Raw genomic sequence first — 18,619 nt, forward strand, 5'->3', positions numbered from 1 at the left:
TCAGACAAGAGGGGAGGAGCTGCCCTCAGACGGTGATGCTGGAGCTGGCGGGAGGCGTGGTTCTGCGTACAAGTGCAAGGTTAAGCGGAGATTAAGGTGTGATTGGTCTCAGCAATGTCTCTTGTGCTAAGTTTGTTCTCAGGGACCCAGACGCTGACTAAATTGTTTTCCACACACTTTATTTCCTAGTGTGAGTATAAGACATTCCACCAAAATACAAAGAACTTCTTTATTTGTGCATTTTTAAAATGTATTTTTATTGATTTCAGAGAGGAAGGGAGAGGGAGAGGGAGAGGGAGAGAGAGAATCATCAATGATGAGAGAGAATCATGGATGGGCTGCCTCCTGCACACCCCCTACTGGGGATCGAGCCTGCAACCCTGGGCATGTGTCCTTGACCGGAATCAAACCTGGGACCCTTTGGTCTGCAGACCGACACTATCCACTGACCCACACCAGCTAGGGCAAAGCTCTCTATATTATTATTATTATTATTTTTTAATTTAAAGCAATACATGAGAGGTACTGCAGAGGATGAAGCCCTGGGAAATGGGCCAGGCAGCCTTGGCCACTCACCAGCCTCAAGGCCCCTGTGATTAAGTCCTGTGCTTCAGTAAACATGCAAACTACTGTATGTCGTGAACTTTGGAGTCATTCTTGAATAGCCAACACTTAGAATGTTGGATCTGCAAAGGCTAAGGGTCTCCTGTAGTTAAGGTAGTAAATAGTCAAGTCAAGTCAAGCAGAGTCAACAATTTTGTTAGGTTAAGTTATCTTTGCCAAAAAGCAACAAGGCCACATGTATTAATTACCTTACAAATATTTGTACTCTGACTGAATAAATCTATCTATGGAAATCTATGATCAGAAACACAGATGACTCATACACCGAGGTGTTTATTACTACATTATTCATAATAAAGAAAAACTGGAATGAACCAAAATGTCCAGCATATAGGGAGTGCCTATGAATTATAAGTCTTATATGATGAAATATTATTAAGGTATTAAATTACACTTACAAAGAATTTTAATAACATAATAACTAAAATGAAAAAGAAAACAGGATATAAAGAATTACATCGCCTTTATAAAAGTTACTTGAAAAATAACAACAAAAAACACATTAAAATGGCAATTTCTAGTTGATAAAATATGGATCCTCATCCGGCTCACCTTGACCATAACCCTGTGGAACAGATGCTATTCACACCTCCCTTTTACAAATATAAAAACAGATGCTTTTATTTTTATTTTTTAAAGATGACCTTTTTAAAAAATTAATATATTTTTATTGACTTCAGAGAGGAAAGGAGAGGGAGAGAGAGAATTAGAAACATCAATGATGAGAGAGAATCATTGACCAGCTGCCTCCTGCACACCCCCACTGGGGAGCAAATCCAAAACCCGGACATGTGCCCCTGACTGGAATCGAACCTGGGACCTGCAGTCCACAGACCAATGCTCTATCCACTGCACCAATCCGTCTAGGGCTAGACACAGATGCTTTTAGACTTAAGTAGAACACCCAGCTGGTAAGTGGCAAGCACCTAAGCCAGGATCACGTCAAAGCCCAGGATGTAGTTGGGACCCTGGACGTGGCAACGGGGGCAGAATAAGTGGCCACGGTTACAATGCCAAGAACGAGAGAAAACGCCTCTAACATGCTCACTTGTGCCAGGTGACACATTAACTCATTTATTCCTTATGACGAAACTCTGATACTGCCATCACCGCCATCCTCACTTCACAGGCAAGGACACCGGCAGAGAGATGGTGAGTGATGTGCCCAAGGTCATAAGGCTGGAATGTGGCAGAAGCCGGAACTGAATCCGAGTCTGACCTTTTGGCCACCATACAATGCAGCATTGGTATTGGCCCAAAGCTTTTACTGTCAAACAAAACATACACCGGTATGTCAGTCCTCGAGGTATTTCTTTTCAGATAGATCTTTGGTTTCATCCATAGGATGGACTTCTCAGAAGTTCCCACCTCTCCCAACTCCCTGGCTTAGAACCTTAAAATGAATGGACTGTCAGCCTTTTAAAGCACCATTGGGAGCCCCGTGCTGACCCTAATGGGGCACACGTGAAAGGTGAAGGAGCCGAAACCGGTTTGGCTCAGTGGATAGAGCTTTGGCCTGCGGTCAAGGGTCCTGGGTTCAATTCCGGTCAAGGGCATGTACTTTGGTTGCGGGCACATCACTGGTAACGGGGGCGGGGGGTGCAGGAGGCAGCTGATCCATGTTTCTCTCTCATCAATGTTTCTGGCTCTCTATTCCTCTCCCTTCCTATCTGTAAAAAAATCAATAAAATATATTATATATATTTTTTTAAATAGAAAAGAAAGAAAGAGAAAGGTGGAAGGAGAACTGGCGATGTTCCGGTTCTCTCGTTCAAGTTCTCATAGAGGCCGACGATCCTAATTGAGTGCATGGGCCAGTGTCTCCTCGCCCCTCCCACCATTTCAAAGACCGTTATTCCCGACTGCTAGAAACTCAGGGGTTGTCTACTTTTCCCTTTCATTCTGTGAGGCTTCTGTTCAACACATATGGCCAGACCCAAAGGAAGGAAAAAGCACTCCTCAAATGTGCCACCCGCATTCCTGGTCCCAGCTCCTCCTGGGATAGAGGTGCATTCCAAAGCTATGAAGTCAGCCCCCAACTTTCTGTGATTCTCCTGTTTATTTCCTTAGGCAGAAGGGAAGATGCCGCTGGAAGTCAAAACTCAAAGGCAAGCCAGTGAGCAAATCAGACACAGAGGTGGTAAAGAAGTCACAGCAGCACCCTAGCTGGTTTGGCTTAATGAACAGAGTGTCAGCCTCTGGATTGAAGGGTCCCAGGTTCGATTCCAGCCAAGGGCACATTCCTGGATTTCAGGCTCTATCCCCAGTAGGGGACATGCAGGGGGCAGCCAGTCAATGATTCTCTTTCATCATTGATGTTTCTATCTCCCTCTCTCCCTTCCTCTCTAAAATCAATAAAATCTATTATTAAAAAAAAAAAAAAAAAAAGTCACAGCTGCAAAGTGCACGTGGTTTGGGAGGTACGGGCTCCAAGACAGAACTTAGGAACTAGGTCAGAAAAACACCGTTTTCTGAAAAAGAAACTAAGACGGAACATAAAACATGTGTCAGTAATGGGTGAAAATCTTCCCTGGAAATAACGCGTGCTAAAGCAATGTGTAAGCATGGGTGCAGAAGCCCGAGGTCACTGCCCTATCGTGTTATATCGAACAGTAACTGGATAGAAGGGCATTGTGTCAGGGCCAGCAGAGAGCATGCTGTACCCAAGAGCGGGGCTGGCGAAGGTTTATGGCTTTGGAAACAAAATTCCCTCTCACTTTTAAGTTGTGAGCAGATGACTATGCCACAAAAGCCACAGGCTATGACGAATGGACCTACACAAACAGAATTTAGCTAGTGGCCTGGGAAGGAATCAGTTATCTTTCCATCCTAGTTCCCTAACTCACTCCGGCTCCCAAACCCTATGGCCCATGCCTCCCGGCCACCATTACTCAGTTTATTATTATTATTATTATTATCATTATTATTTTTAAAATATATTTTATTGATTTTTAACAGAGAGAAAGGGAGAGAGATAGAGAGCTAGAAACGTCGATGAGAGAGGAACATCGATCAGCTGCCTCTTACACACCCCCTACTGGGGATGTGCCCGCAACCAAGGTACATGCCCTTGACCGGAATCGAACCTGGGACCTTTCAGTCCGCAGACCAATGCTCTACCACTGAGCCAAACCGGCTTTGGCCCAGTTTATTATTATTATTTGACAATTATTATTATCCCTATTTTAATATATGTTAATCCTCATCCGAGGATATTTTTCCATTGATTTTTAGAGAGAGTAGAAGGGAGAGGGAAAGACAGAGAGAAATATTGAGGTGAGGAAACACATCGATTGGTTGTCTGCTACCAGGCATGTGACCTTGACCAGAATGGAACCTGGGACCCTTAAGTCTGCAGGCTGATGCTCTGTCCACTGAGCCAACCCGAATAGGGCTTATTATCCTTATTTTACATGTGAAAAATAGGCTGACAGATGGAAAGAATGCCCAGGTATGTCAAATAACTCCTTTTCTGCTTCCCATCTAGCACCGCGCTACCGAAACATTTTCCACAATTTTGTTGGGCTACATTTTACACATTCAGAAACCAGGCATAAAAAGTTAAGGAAATTATTTTTTAAATATTTAATCTCTCTATATAAAAGCCTAATATGCAAATTGTCCCCTAGGGAGTTCAACCAGGAGACGGGGAGTTCGATCACTCGCTATGACGTGCGCTGACCCCCAGGAGTGGTACAGAATGAAGGGAGGCTCCAGCAGGCAGCCAGAAGGAAAGTCCTGGTCAGTAGCTGGAAGACCCTGATCGGCCCTGATCATCGGGCCTGATCATGGGGACCCTACCTGTGCACTAATTTTGTGCACTGGACCTCTAGTTTTTAATATTTAATCCTATTTAATAAAGAGGGAATAGGGCTAAGTGACCCTCATGCTGTCGCACAGATGGCAGCACCCACAGCCAATAAGGAGGTAATATGCTAATTGACTGCTCCACCCTCAAAGATGGTGGCTCCCACAGCCAATAAAGATGGAATATGCTAATTGCTGTCCCGCCCACAAAGATGGTGGCACCCACAGCCACAAGATGACAGTGCCCAGTCCACTCCGCCCTGCCAATTGCTCGTTAAGGCTCAGTCCAATACAGAGAAAAGCTCCCTGTCCCTCTCTCTGTGGCTGACCTTTGGGCCACACAGCCAACAGATGCCTTGGCAGCTGGCACAGACTAGACAACAGTTACTGGTCCCCTAACCAGAAGAGACAGGCCAGCCCTCGAGAAGGAGATAATACCCACTTCCTCCTCTCTGCCTTCGATGTCCATAACCCTGGACCTGCCTAGAGATATGAGGGCTAGGATCCGAGACATCCTTGACTGATGGCCTGCCCCTTGCTAAGGATTTCCAGAAGGCAGCCTGAAAAAGCTTGCTTTGATTTACTCATCTGATTAAGTCTGTGTTCTCTGATAAGGCCCCATCGGTTACAGGAAAAGAATGTGCTTCTGATTCCCCATGAGGATGGGAAATTGGTCTTGAACCAGTATTAAAATAGTACTGTGCTTAGCAACTAATGCTGTAGTCAAGATCAAATAAAATAACAGATGTGAAAGCATTTTTTTTGCAAGCTCCCAAGTGATCTAACATGTAAAAGGAAGAGAACTGCGTTTACATAAATAATTATAAGCAACTTAACTTGAATCAAAATCTCCACTGTGTACCATGTTCATGGATTAGAACAGCGGTCGCCAAACTGTGGTCCCTGAGGTCTGAAAGGTTGGTGATTAGAAGACTCAGTATTATTAAGATATCAATTCTATGCAGCCTGTTCTGCAGATTCAGTGTGGCCCATTTAAAATCCTAGCAGACTCTTTTGTAGAAATCAACAAGCTAATTCTAAAATCTGATGGACAAGCAAAGAAACTAAAACAAGCAGGACACCTTTGGGGAAAAAAAACACGTGGGAGTATTCCCAGTGCCTGATTCCCAGCCTTCTAGAAAGGTACAGCAATGGAGACGGCATGGTGTTAGCAAAAGGACAGACACAGAGACCAGTGGGACAGAAGACGCAGTCAGGGAGTAGACCCACACGTGCATGGTCAAGTGATTTTTAATAAAATCGTCAAGGCAATTCAGTAAGGAAAGCAAAGCCTTCTCAAGAAATGGTGCTGGAAGAAGTCAACACCCATATGCAAAAAGAGTGATCCTGCCGGGACTGGTTTGGCTCGGCAGATAGAGCGTCGGCCTGCTGACTGAAGGGTCCCAGGTTCGATTCCGGTCAAGGGCATGTACCTTGGTTGCGGGCGCATCCCCAGTAGGGGGTGTGCAAGAGGCAGCTGATCGATGATTCTCTCTCATCGATGTTTCTAACTCTCTGTCCCTCTCAATTCCTTTCTGTGTAAAATCAATAAAATATATTTTAAAAAAAAAAGAGTGATCCTCAACCCATTACTTTGTCCTACATTTTTAAAAAGTTGACTTGAAATTATGTAAGTTTAAAACCTAAAACTATAAAACTTTTAATTTTTTTAATATATTTTTATTGATGTCAGAGAGGAAGGGAGAAGGATAGAGAGAAACATCAATGATGAGAGAGAATCACCGATCGGCTGCCTCCTGCACACCCACCTCTGAGGATCGAGCCTGAAACCCAGGCATGTGCCTCTAGCCGGAATCGAACCTGGGACCCTTCAGTCCGCGGCCAAGGCTCCATCCACTGAGCCAAACTGGCGAGGGACTATAAAACTTTTAGAAGAACACAAAGGAAAAACAACTTTTTGACCCAGAGTTAAGCAAAGAATTCTTAGAAAAATCACAAAAGGCACAAGTCATAGAATAACAAAATGATAAACTGGACTTCATCAAAATTAAAAACATCTGCTCTTTAAGACGTTTGTTAAGAAAATGAAAAGACAAGCCACAGACTGGTAGAAAATATTTGCTAAATGCATATCAGATTGAGAAATGGTATCCAAAGTATATAAAGAATTCTCATAAGAAAATGAACAACTCGCTGAAACCGGTTTGGCTCAATGGATAGAGTGTCGGCTTGGGGACTGAAAGGTCCCGGGTTCGATTCTGGTCAAGGGCATGTACCTTGGTTGTGAGCATATACCCAGTAGGGGGTGTGCAAGAGGCAGCTGATCGATGACTCTCTCTCATCGATGTTTCTAACTATCTCTCTCCCTTCCTCTCTGTACAAAATCAATAAAATATTAAAAAAAGAAAAGAAAAGAAAAAAAAATGAACAACTCAATTTAAAAACTGGACAAAAGATTTGAAGAGACACTTTGCCAAAGAAGATACAAGAATAGCAAACAAGCACATAAAAAGCTGCTCAGCGTTACTAATCATTAAGAAAATGCAAATTAAAACCACAATGCATTAGAATGACCAAAAATTTTTACAAGGAAATGCCACCATCTCATATCTATTAGGATGACTACTATTAAAAAAAAAAAAATCCCACCCTAGCTGGCTTGGCTCAGTGGATAGAGCATCGACCTTCGGATTAAAGGATCTCATATTTGATTCTGGTCAAGGGCGTATGCCGGGCTGTGGGCTTGATCGATAGTAGGGAGCAGCCAGTCAGTGATTCTCTCTCATCATTGATGTTTCTATCTCTCTCTCTCCCTCTCCCTTCCTCTCTCAAAGCAATAAAAATATATTTTAAAATAATCCCATAAAATAACGAGTGTTGGGGAGGATGTAGAAAAATTGGAACTCTTGCACATTGCTGGTGAGACTGTAAAATGGTATAGCAACTGTGGAAAACTGTGGGAGTTCCTCAAAAAATTAAAACTAGAATTACCATACAGTCTATAGCAATCTCACTTCTGGATATGCACTCAAAAAGAATTTGCAATCATGTTCTGGAAGAGATATTTGCCCTCCTATGTCCACAGCAGCATTATTCACAATAGCCAAGCAACCCAAATGTCCATCAGTGGATGAATGGTTAAACAAAATATGCTTATTCATACATTGGAGTATTATTCAGCCTTAAAAAGGAAGGAAATCCTGTCACATGCTACAGTATGGATAAGCCTTGAGAACATTATGCTAAGTGCAACAGCCAGTCAAACAAAGGTAAGTCCTGCATGACGTCACCTGTATGAATGAGGAGCATGGAATTCACAGAGACAGATGTAAAATGGCGGTTGCCAGAGGCTCAGGAATGAGGATGAGGAGTTGTTATTTAATGGATTCAGAGTTTCCATTCCATGGAATAAAGAGTTCTGGATATTGGTGTGCAACAACGTGAATATACATTGCTGTTATTGTTGTTAATTACTTTGAGAGAGAAACATTGATTCTTGTTCCACTTATTTATGTGTTCATTGGTTGATTCTCATATGTGCTCTGACCAGAATCAAACCCACGTGACGATGCTCTAACCCAGTGTTTCCCAAACTTCAGACATATGTGTACCCCTTCTATAATTTTCGTAACGCTGAGGACCCCTGTACTCATGAGAACGTAGAATTAGGCGCAGCTAAGCACGGTGCAGTGCATATCCCCACCAAACTCCGGTGCAACGCATACCCCCACCAGACTCTTCCCCCCGTACCCCTGGGGGTACGCGGACCACACTTTGGGAAACACTGCTCTAACCAATCGAGCTACTGGGCCAGGATTTGTTCTGTATCGATTGTGGTGCAGGTTTTTCTACACAAAACTGTATGCCTGAAAAAAGGTCAGTTGTACTGTATGTAAATTATACCTAAAAAATGTTTACTTAAAGAAATCACTACTTCTTGGATTCCCTTTCATTCCTCAGTTTGTCAAGAATTCTAGGAAGAGGATTTATTATCAAAACTAGAGGTCTGGTGCATGAAAATTCATGGGGGGTGAGGGAGGGAGGTGGCAGGGAAGTCCCTCAGCTCAGCCTGCCTCCTCTCACAGTCTGGGAGCCTTCAAGGGCGGGAAGGGACCCAGTGATCAGGGGAAGGCGATGCCCCCATCACACCTCTGCTGCTGCCACTGCCAGCAGCGCAAGCCTTGGCTGGCCCTGATTACCTGAGCCTCAGGCAGCCCTGGGCAGCTGGGCAGCAGCCATCTGAGGTTTGCCTGCGCCTTGGGCTGGCCCTGGGCAACTGGGCAGCCATCATGTGAGACTTGTCTGCACCTCAGGCTGGCCCTGGGCGGCTGGAGGGTTGAGGGGACTGGGGGACTCTGGAGGCAGGCTACCTTTTGGTGCATGGGAAGACATTCAACCAACTGAGCTACGCTGGCCAGGGCCACCACCCTAATTATAATGAATACCATTAGTAACAGGACAAATGAAAATCACTCACTGAATGAGGTACAAGGACATCACTTCTGTGCTATTCCTGCCAAAAATGCATAATCTGAATCTAATCACAAAAAAACATCAGACAAACCCCAACTAAGGGATATTCTTCAAAAGTGGCAAGGCCACAAAGGTCAAAAATAAATTTTTTCATGTCAAAATAAAAGGCTGAAAAACTGTTCCAGACTGAAGGCGACTACAGACAACCATTAAGCGCACGAGATTTTGAACTAGACCCTATTGCTACAGAGGACAGTAATGGGACATTGGACAAAACTTAAATGGGGTTTGAGGATCCGACGGTAACAATTATTGCTGCTCATTTCCTGATTTTAATGGCTCTATTTTGGTCTTATGTAGGACAATGTCCTTGCTTGTAGGAAATACACAGGGGAAATATTTGGGGGCGATATAGCATGAGGTCAGCAACTTATTATCAAAGTAGGAAAATTATTTGTACGCCACTTCCAACTTTTCTGTAAGCTTGTGATTGTTTAAGAGTAAAAAAAAAATGTATTCAAGAAAGAATCCTGAGATAGTCAGTGCCTGTCACGTCATCCCACACCCCAATGCGACAGGAGAGGGACAGGACAACGAAATCTGTATTCCTCTAAAACTGACAATAAAGTGCCACAGATTTGGGACTTCAAAAACATCTGCCCTTGACAATGCTTTATTTTCTGAAGGATGAAATCGAGCCCAGCACAAAGGTCTATGTTATTTGGATACAGAATGATTCAACAGACCAACAGACAAGAGGTTCGATCTACAGAAGTAGACTGCTAGCAATGGCAGTATTAAAGTGAGATTCAATGTATATTAAAGTCAAGATCCCAGTGGGACAGGTACAGATCTGTTCATACTGTACTTTTTATAATCACCGCTATATTTCAGAGTTCCGTTTAGCCCTCTTAAACGGAAGTCCCCAATTTAAATAATACTTCTGCATTATGGCACATCATCAAACAAGTCAGCCCAGTTTTCACAAGAAAGAAAGACTACTTTTAAAATGGGGAGACATCTAGCCCTGGCAGGTGTGGCTCAGTGGATAGAATGTCTTTGGACTGAAGGGTCCCAGGTTCAATTTCGGTCAGGGGCACAGGCCCTGGTTGTGGGCTTGATCCCTAGTAGGGGGCATGCAGGAGGCAGCCGATCCATGATTCTCTCATCATTGATGTTTCTGTTTTCTCTCTCTCTCTCTCTCTCTCTCTCTCTCTCTCTCTCCCCCCCTTTTCTCTGAAATCAACAAAAATATTTTTTTATAAATATATTTTATTGATTTTTTTACAGAGAGGAAGAGAGAGGGATAGAGAGTTAGAAACATCAATGAGAGAAAAATCATCAATCAGCTGCCTCCTGCACACCCCCTACTGGGGATGTGCCTACAACCAAGGTACATGCCCTTGACTGGAATCGAACCTGGGATCTTTCAGTCTGCAAGCCGATGCTCTATCCACTGAGCCAAATCGGTTTCGGCAATTTTTTTTTTTAATAATAATAGGCCTAACCGGTTTGGCTCAGTGAATAGAGCTTCGACCTGCAGACTCAAGGGTCCCAAGTTCGATTCCAATCAAGGAAGAGCATGTACCTCGGTTGTGGGCACATACTCAGTAGGGAGTGTGCAGGAGACAGCTGATGGATGTTTCTAAATCTCTATTCCTCTCCCTCCCTCTCTGTAAAAAAAAAAAATCATTAAAATATATTTTAAAATAATAATTAATAAAATACACACTAGATAACGACTTTACAGGAAAAATAAAAAATGTCAAATATTTCATAAATATTTTTATATTGATTATACATTGAAATGATAATATTTTGAATATATTGAGTTAAATAATCTATATATGTAAAAGCCTAAATGACTGTTACGACTGGACAACCAGACGACCAGCTGGTAGCTATGACACGCACTGACCACCATGGGGAAGACGCTCAATGCAGGAACTGCCCCCGATGGTCAGTGCATGCCCACAGCCAACCTCCCATAGTCCCTCCCTCGCAGCCAGTCAGACCAATCAGCTCCGATCAGAACTAGGCAAGACTGCCCTGATTGGCCCTGATGGAAGGCCAGGCCGAGGGACCCCCCTTACCATGCACCAATTCATGCATTGAGCCTCTAGTTATTTAAATAATTTAAATAAATTTTAATCCACTTTGTTGATTTTCATGTGGCTACTGAAAAAACTGAAATCACATAAATATGGCTCGAATTATATTTCCATGGAACAGTACTGCCTTAGGCCATTTGTGAGATCACACGCTGCTAAATGCTGTAGGAACTAGGGAAGAGGATGATGATGGACTTCCCGGAAAAACACTGAACTAGATCTAGGACAGGTTTGCCCTTCGAGATCTAATCTTTTTAAGGATAATCTCTGCCCGTCTTTTCGAAGTCCATTCAGCCCCATGAAGCAAATATCCGGGGTACCTGGAATTCCGACGCACTGCTCCGCAGCTGGCTCACGTTGGGCAAGGACCCGCCGTGGTACTGTGTCAGGCGCAGTTGCTGAAGCTTCTGAAACTGAACCTGGAAACAGAGAGATTTCAAAAACGTTGAGATGCATGCACACAAAAGAGAGAGAGAGAGAGAGAAACTCAACCCCTTTGACACCTGACAGCAAAGCTCTCAAGAAAGGACCCAAGTATGGTGTTTTGAAGAGAAATGGTTCAAGAGTGGGAAGTCTCGGTTTCAATTTCTTCTCTACTCAAAACTTTCAGGTTTCCGGTGCTTTGTGGTTTCTTTATTTGTCTATTTTTGTAAAGAATTTACCCATGTTCCTTCCACATGGTCTGTGTGATAGTCCTCCTGCGAGACATTTGAGTGTGTATGTGTAGGCAAGCAAGCACTATCTTTAATAGCGACAAGGAATTTTTTTCTTTTAAAAAAATATTTATTTTTTTAAATTTATTAATTTCAGAGAGGAAGAGAGGGAAAAAGAGAGAAACATCAATGATGAGAGAGAATCTTAGATCAGCTGCCTCCTGCACTCCCCCCACTGGGGATTGAGCCCACAACCTGGGCATGTGCCCTTGGCTGGAATGGAGCCTAGAACCCTTTAGTCTGCAGGCCGATGCTCTATCCACTGAGCAAACCTGGCCAGGGCAGGGAATTCGGTGAAGAAAAACTAAGCCACTGTCTAGCAGTCTGTGACATTAGCTGCCCTCCCATCTCCATGTTCTTCTCCAGTCATTCACCTTATGGGTAAAGGCTGCATAGTTCTAGTAGAAATCGGTTTGGCTCAGTGGATAGAGCGTCGGCCTGCGCACTGAAAGGTCCCGGGTTCAATTACAGTCAAGGGCATGTACCTTGGTTGCGGGCACATCCCCTACTGGGGATGTGCAAGAGGCAGCTGATCGATGATTCTCTCTCATCAACGTTTCTCTCTATCCCTCTCTCTTCCTCTCTGTAAAAAAATCAATAAAATATATATATTTTTAAAAAGACTGCATAGTTGTAATCATGACACAGGTACACTCTGAAGCCTTTTCTAGATTACATAATCATCTTTCATGGCAACATAACACTTGTTCTGAATCATTTCCATAGGACACATTCCAAAAAGTGATTACCAAGTCTCTGGGTACGGGCCTTTGAATGGCTCTCGACACGTACCGCCAAAATGTTTTCCCAAAAGGCATACCCAGTCTCACCGAAAACCTCACCAACGCTGGATAAGACCATGAATTGGGGTCAGAAAGGAGGCCGACGGAGCAGGTACAAGATGGATTTCCACCGTTTCAACGTGCCTTTCTCCCGCCAGCTGCCCCTCGCTTCGTTTTTCAAAAGGCAATAAACTGGTTACAGTTCTTGTAAACCCCAAAGTGGTCCAGTTTGGTGTTTAAGAGTCCTCTTTCTAAAATAATAAATGACCTCTGCGGTTACATAACGCTTGGCACTTATGATTCATGTTGGGAGGAAAGGGTAGACGGGAACCCCGAGGCAGGCTTTGACCCTTTCGTTACTGCTTCTTTGTCTGATTGCAAACACTGCCAGGGCCGAGTCTCCACTGCCCGCTTCATCTCTAACCTGGGGAGGCTGCGTTAGACCTGGAGACCAGACCTAGGGAAGTTCGGAGGCTTGTGCAAGGTCGAGGGAGGTCTTGTGCAAGCCGAGGTCTAACTAAAAACCCATACTCTTTCTTCTTATATTTTTATTGATTTCAGAGAGGAAGGGAGAGAGGGAGAGAGAGAGACACATCAATGATGAGAGAATCACTGACCAGCTGCCTCCCTCACGCCCCCTATTGAGGACCGAGCCCATAACCTAGGCATGTTCCCTTGACCGGAATCGAACCCGGGACCTTTCAATCTGCAGGCCGACGCTCTATCCAGTGAGCCACACCAGCTAGGGCAATCCATATTTCTTCTTATTTCTGTCACATTCTTTTCCTATCCCCCCACCCCCCCCGCTATTTCTCTCAATGACCATACTGCTTACAAGCTGAGAGAAAAGTGAAGTTCCGTTAACCAAAAACATTGCTGATTCCATAAAGCCTTCTGATTTTTTGTTTTTTTCCATTTATTATGAAAACTTTCAAATATATACAAAATAGACAGATGCATAATGAAACCCCATCGAGCCCTCTTCCAGCTTCAACAATGTTCCCAACTTATGTCTAATCTTTTTTTAAATATATTTTATTGATTTTTCACAGAGAGGGAGGGAAAGGAATAGAGAGCTAGAAACATCCATGAGAGAGAGACATCGATCAGCTGCCTCCTGCACACCCCACACTGGGAATGTGCCCGCAACCAAAGCACATGCCCTTGACCGGAATCAAACCTGGGACCCTTCAGTCCGCAGGCCGACGCTCTATCCACTGAGCCACACCAGTTTTGGCTTATGTCTAATCTTGATCCATCTTTTCCTCCTCCACTGCCTGCAGCAGTCCACTAAGAGAAACCCTGGGAATCATATTCCATATTCCAAAAGATAAGGACTTGTATGTGTCTGGACGTTTTAAACCCTTTGGCAGGCTTACTTTGTTTAAGTTCTGTTTGACCTACAGAATTTTATTTCTCAAACCTACTTCCCTGGGAGATGGTGATGACCTATTAACCAAAAACCAGATCTGAGAGTCAAAGGAGAGGAGGAGGTCATGGTGAGCTTTCCCACCCATCAGCTGAGTCAGAAGAATCAAGTCCCAGCTTTTGATCTTAGCATCCTCAAAGTTCTCCCCGGAAGCATTTGACGGCTGTCCTTGAAATTCTCGAGACACAATTCTCACCCTTCTTGATTCTAGAGCCTTTGATTCCTTCTTCCATCAATCTGTCCATTTGTTCACTGACATACAAACTTTTAAAAACTACGTATATTTTGCCTTAGCTGGTCTGGCTCAGTGGATAGAGCGTCGGCCTGCGGACTGAAGGGTCCCAGGTTCGATTCCAGGCAAGGGCACATGCCTGGGTTGCGGGTTTGATCCCCAATAAGGAGGCGTGCAGGAGGCAGCCAATCAATGATTCTCTCTCCTCATCGATGTTTGTTTTAAAATATATTTTACTGATTTCTTACAGAGAGGAAGGGAGAGACATAGAGAGTTAGAAACATTGATGAGAGAGTCACTGATCAGCTGCCTCTTGCACACCCCCTCCTGGGGACATGCCCGCAAACAAGGTACATGCCCTTGACCAGAATCGAACCCGGGACCCTTCAGTCCACAGGCCGATGCTCTATCCACTGAGCCAAACTGGTCTCAGCCTCATTGATGTTTTTATCTCTTTCTTCCTCTCTGAAATAAAGTATGTGTGTGTGTATTTATATATATTTTTTATTGATTTCAGAGGGGGGGGGAGAGAAAAAACATCAATGATGAGAAAGAATCATGGATGGGCTGCCTTCTGCACACCCCCGACTGGGGACGGAGCCCACAACTGGGGCCTGTGCCCTGACGGGTAATCGAACCGTGACCTCCTGGTTCCTAGGTCGAAGCTCAATCACTGAGCCATGCGGTGTGTCAGGTGCTGTGTCGGACACTGGCCTGTGAATCTGACCATGTACCAAAATGCCTGCCTTCAGACAGTTCTCACAAAGGCTTCAACTCCTACTGCAAAGCCTTCAACCAAGCTAAGCTCTACGTCCGGCTAGACCTCTGCCGCCTGCTGAGCTGGAGACCCCCCTACAGGATCCCTCATCAGCTCTCCCTCCCAAAGCGCCTATTCTAGAACCTTCTGAGGCCGCTGCACCACAGCGGAAAGAGCTCTGGACTTGAAATTAGGGGACCTGACTGTGTAACCTGGAACCACCATGCAATGCAGCTGGGCCAATTACTCTGCTGTCTATTTCACAAGACCCTGTAAGGATTAAAAGAAAGAAGAAGCCAAAACCGGTGTGTTTCAGTGGATAGAGCGTCAGCCTGCGGACTGAAAAGTCCCAGGTTCGATCCGGTCAAGGGCATGTACCTTGGTTGCGGGCACATCCCCAGTAGGGGGTGTGCAAGAGGCAGCTGGTCGATGTTTCTCTCTCAACAATATTTCTGGCTTTCTATTCCTCTCTCTTCCTCTCTGTAGAAAAATCAATAAAATTTTTTTTAAAATCATTCCTAAGGGAAAAAAAATGGTGCTGAAAAATTTGGTCAGATACATGCAAAAAAAAAAAAAAAAAACCTAGAAAAAAAAGAAAAAGAAAGAAAGAAAGAGAAAAGAGGCATGACAATCGTATGCAAAATGTAAAGCTCTGGGCAGCTTCCCAAAATATCATTACTGTTGATATTCTCAGCTGCCTCTAAAGCCCTGAACAATTTGGATATTTTTCTCTTTTGAGACGTAGAACCACTGAACCAGAAAGAACCTTCGAGACTGTCTGTGACACTGTCCTGACAGCTCACCGATGATGCAAATGAGAACCAGAAAATGATTAGTGTGAAACAGAGGTCACAGACTGGCAGGCTTAGAGAGTGCTGTTTGACCCACATGACCTTGAACCACCCAAAGTTTAAAATTTTAACTTTTGCCCCAGCCAGTTTGGCTCAGTGGATACAGCATCAGCCTGTAGACTGAAGGGTCCCGGGTTCCATTCAGGTCAAGAGCACAGACCTCCTCGGCTGCAGGCTCCTCCCTGGCTCGGACCCTGGTCAGGGCGTGTGCAGAAAGCAACCAATCGATGTGTTTCTCTCACATTGATGTTTCTCTCTGTCTTTCCCTCTCTCTTCTACTCTCTCTAAAAAATCAATGGGAAAATATCCTCAGGTGAGGATTTAAAACAAAATAATACTAATAGAGTAAAATTTTAATTTTAAAAATTGGAAAACTGCATAAAAATCTGGATTTCCAGCTTCTACTAACTGAGATCAGACAATACTGAATCCATATTCTTTTTTAAAAATATATTTTATCTAGCCGAAACTGGTTTGGCTCAATGGATAGAGCGTCAGCTTGGGGACTGAAGGGTCCCGGGTTCGATTCCGGTCAAGGGCATGTACCTTGGTTGCGGGCACATCCCCAGTAGGGGGTGTGCAAGAGGCAGCTGATCGATGACTCTCTCTCATCGATGTTTCTAACTCTCTATCTCTCTCCCTTCCTCTCTGTACAAAATCAATAAAATATATTTAAAAAAAAAAAAATATATATATATATATAATCTATTTTTTTTACAGAGAGAAAGGGAGAGGGATAGAGAGCTAGAAACATCGCTGAGAGAGAAACATCAATCAGCTGCCTCCTGCTCACCCCACACAGGCTGATGCTCTGGTTCGATTCCAGTCAAGGAATCCATAAAATATATTTAAGAAAAAAAAAACCTCACTATAAAGCTATAGTAATCTAGGCAGTCCGCTATTGTGGGAAAAAGAGAGAGAGAGAGAGAGAGAGAGAGAGAGAGAGAGAGAGAGAGAGAGAGATATCAACAGAACAGAAGAGAGTTCAAAAACAGACTCACACATATATGGCCAGTTGATTTTTAACAAAAAAAATGTCATAGCAATTCAAGAGGGAAAGAAAAGTGTCTTCAACAAATGCTTCTCAAGTGGTTAATATATAGACATTCATTCAGTGTGACAGCCAGATTCCAACCCCAGCTCTACCTCTTACCAGCCATGCAACCTTCCCTCTCAAGCCTTAACTTGCTCGCCTGCAAAATAAAGAACATTCTAGAAACATACTCCACAGGGTCATGAGGACTACATGAGATGAGGAATGTAAGGGGATCGGTACATTGCCTAGCAGAAAGTTAATGTTCAATGCTTTGCCCAAACCTAATCTTTGTAGTCTCCTCCGTCTATTTTTAAGCTAAAAATAATGTTTCGGTCTAATTATTCAAGCCTGAATAAATACTACAGGTTGACGTGCTGAGTTTATCCTGTGGTTTCTCTTTTTTTTTTATTTTTATTTTAAATATATATTTTATTGATTTTTTACAGAAAGGAAGAGAGGGTTAGAAACATCGATGAAAGAGAAACATCGGTCAGCTGCCTCTTGCACACCCCCTACTGGGGATGTGCCCGCAACCAAGGTACACGCCCTTGACCGGAATCGAACCCGGGACCTTTCGGTCCGCAGACCGACGCTCTATCCACTGAGCCAAACCGGTTTCGGCTATCCTGTGGTTTCTCAATACTACACGTTGTCCTTCAAAGCTGAACTTCTGGAACAAGTTCCCAAGCCCGTCTCCGTGTTTCTCCCATTCATTCCTCGATGCCTTCCAACCTCCCTCCCGGCCGATGGAGTGGCTCTCGCCACGGTTACCAATGACCTCCACGTGACTAGTAGACCAAAGGACACGTCCTCCTCATGTTAGATCAAGTCAGCAGCCCCGGGCTGGGCTTGTTGACATTTCCTCCTCTCAGCAATCGCCCTCCTTGCTTTTCTGTCTAGTGGCTCTTCAGTCTGCTTTGCTGGCGTCTCTTCCTCATCCTCCTCTCCCTCCCCCCAGTAAGCTCGGGAGCTCCTTGGGCTCCTCCTAGGCCCTCTTTGCATCTCACTCTAAAGCAGGGGGTCATGAACTCAAATGCCTATAGATGCCAAGCATGACAGATAACTAAGCGAAGTGGGCTAGAATCCCTGTGAGGAACACATTAGGGAGTGGTGGGGAGTGTGGCAAAGTGAAGCACACATACATGCCCTATCTGATAGTGACAGCCACTACTCAGCTCCAGGTAACTGCTGCCTGCAGAAATGTAGGATGAGCCAAAACCGGTTTGGCTCAGTGGATAGAGCATCAGTCTGCGGACTAAAAGGTCCCAGGTTTGATTCCGGTCAAGGGCATGTACCTTGGTTGCGGGCACAACTCCGGTAGGGGGTGTGCAGGAGGCAGCTGGTTAACGTTTCTCTCTCATCGATGTTTCTAGCTCTCTATCCCTTTCCCTTCCTCTCTGTGGAAAAATCAATAAAATATATATTTTTAAAAAAAGAAAAGCCGAGACCGGTTTGGCTCAATGGATAGAGCATCGTCTTGGGGACTGAAGGGTCCCAGGTTCGATTCCAGTCAAGGGCATGTACCTTGGTTGCGGGCATATCCCCGGTAGGGGGTGTGCAAGAGGCAGCTGATCAATGACTCTCTCTCATCGATGTTTCTAACTCTCTATCTCTCTCCCTTCCTCTCTGTACAAAATCAATAAAATATATTAAAACAAAGGAAAAAAAAGAAAAAAGAAATGTAGGATGAGTGTTGTTAGATAAATCTCATTTTTTCAAGAGGCCAAAATCCATATTTTTTTTTTTGCATGCTGCGTTTATTTAATTTTTATTGATTTCAAAGAGTAAGGGAGAGGGAGAGCTAGAAACATCAATGATGAGAGAGAATCATTGATCCGCTGCC

General features: G+C 44.1%; 2 protein-coding genes across 4 annotated transcripts in view; both read right to left on the bottom strand.

Annotated features, from left to right (window-relative positions):
• The window catches only part of CRTC3 (CREB regulated transcription coactivator 3), an 83,718-nt gene that overhangs the window by 60,540 nt on the left and 4,559 nt on the right, over positions 1–18,619 (bottom strand). For 2 of the 3 annotated variants that reach the window (XM_036415641.2, XM_045573426.1), the window contains exon 2: positions 11,297–11,395. The exons of the other annotated variant lie outside the window; for it this stretch is intronic. In XM_036415641.2, coding sequence (XP_036271534.1) covers positions 11,297–11,395 — 99 coding nt within the window. The remainder of the gene's footprint in view (positions 1–11,296; positions 11,396–18,619) is intronic. 3 annotated transcript variants of the gene reach the window in all.
• Positions 7,123–18,619, bottom strand: part of IQGAP1 (IQ motif containing GTPase activating protein 1) — a 123,434-nt gene continuing 111,937 nt past the window's right edge. The window contains exon 40 of the transcript XR_006740120.1: positions 7,123–7,134. The gene's annotated coding sequence lies outside the window, so the exon portion shown is untranslated. The remainder of the gene's footprint in view (positions 7,135–18,619) is intronic.

Source organism: Pipistrellus kuhlii, unplaced genomic scaffold (genome assembly GCF_014108245.1).
Source record: "Pipistrellus kuhlii isolate mPipKuh1 unplaced genomic scaffold, mPipKuh1.p scaffold_m20_p_50, whole genome shotgun sequence".
NCBI classification, from domain to species: domain Eukaryota; kingdom Metazoa; phylum Chordata; class Mammalia; order Chiroptera; family Vespertilionidae; genus Pipistrellus; species Pipistrellus kuhlii.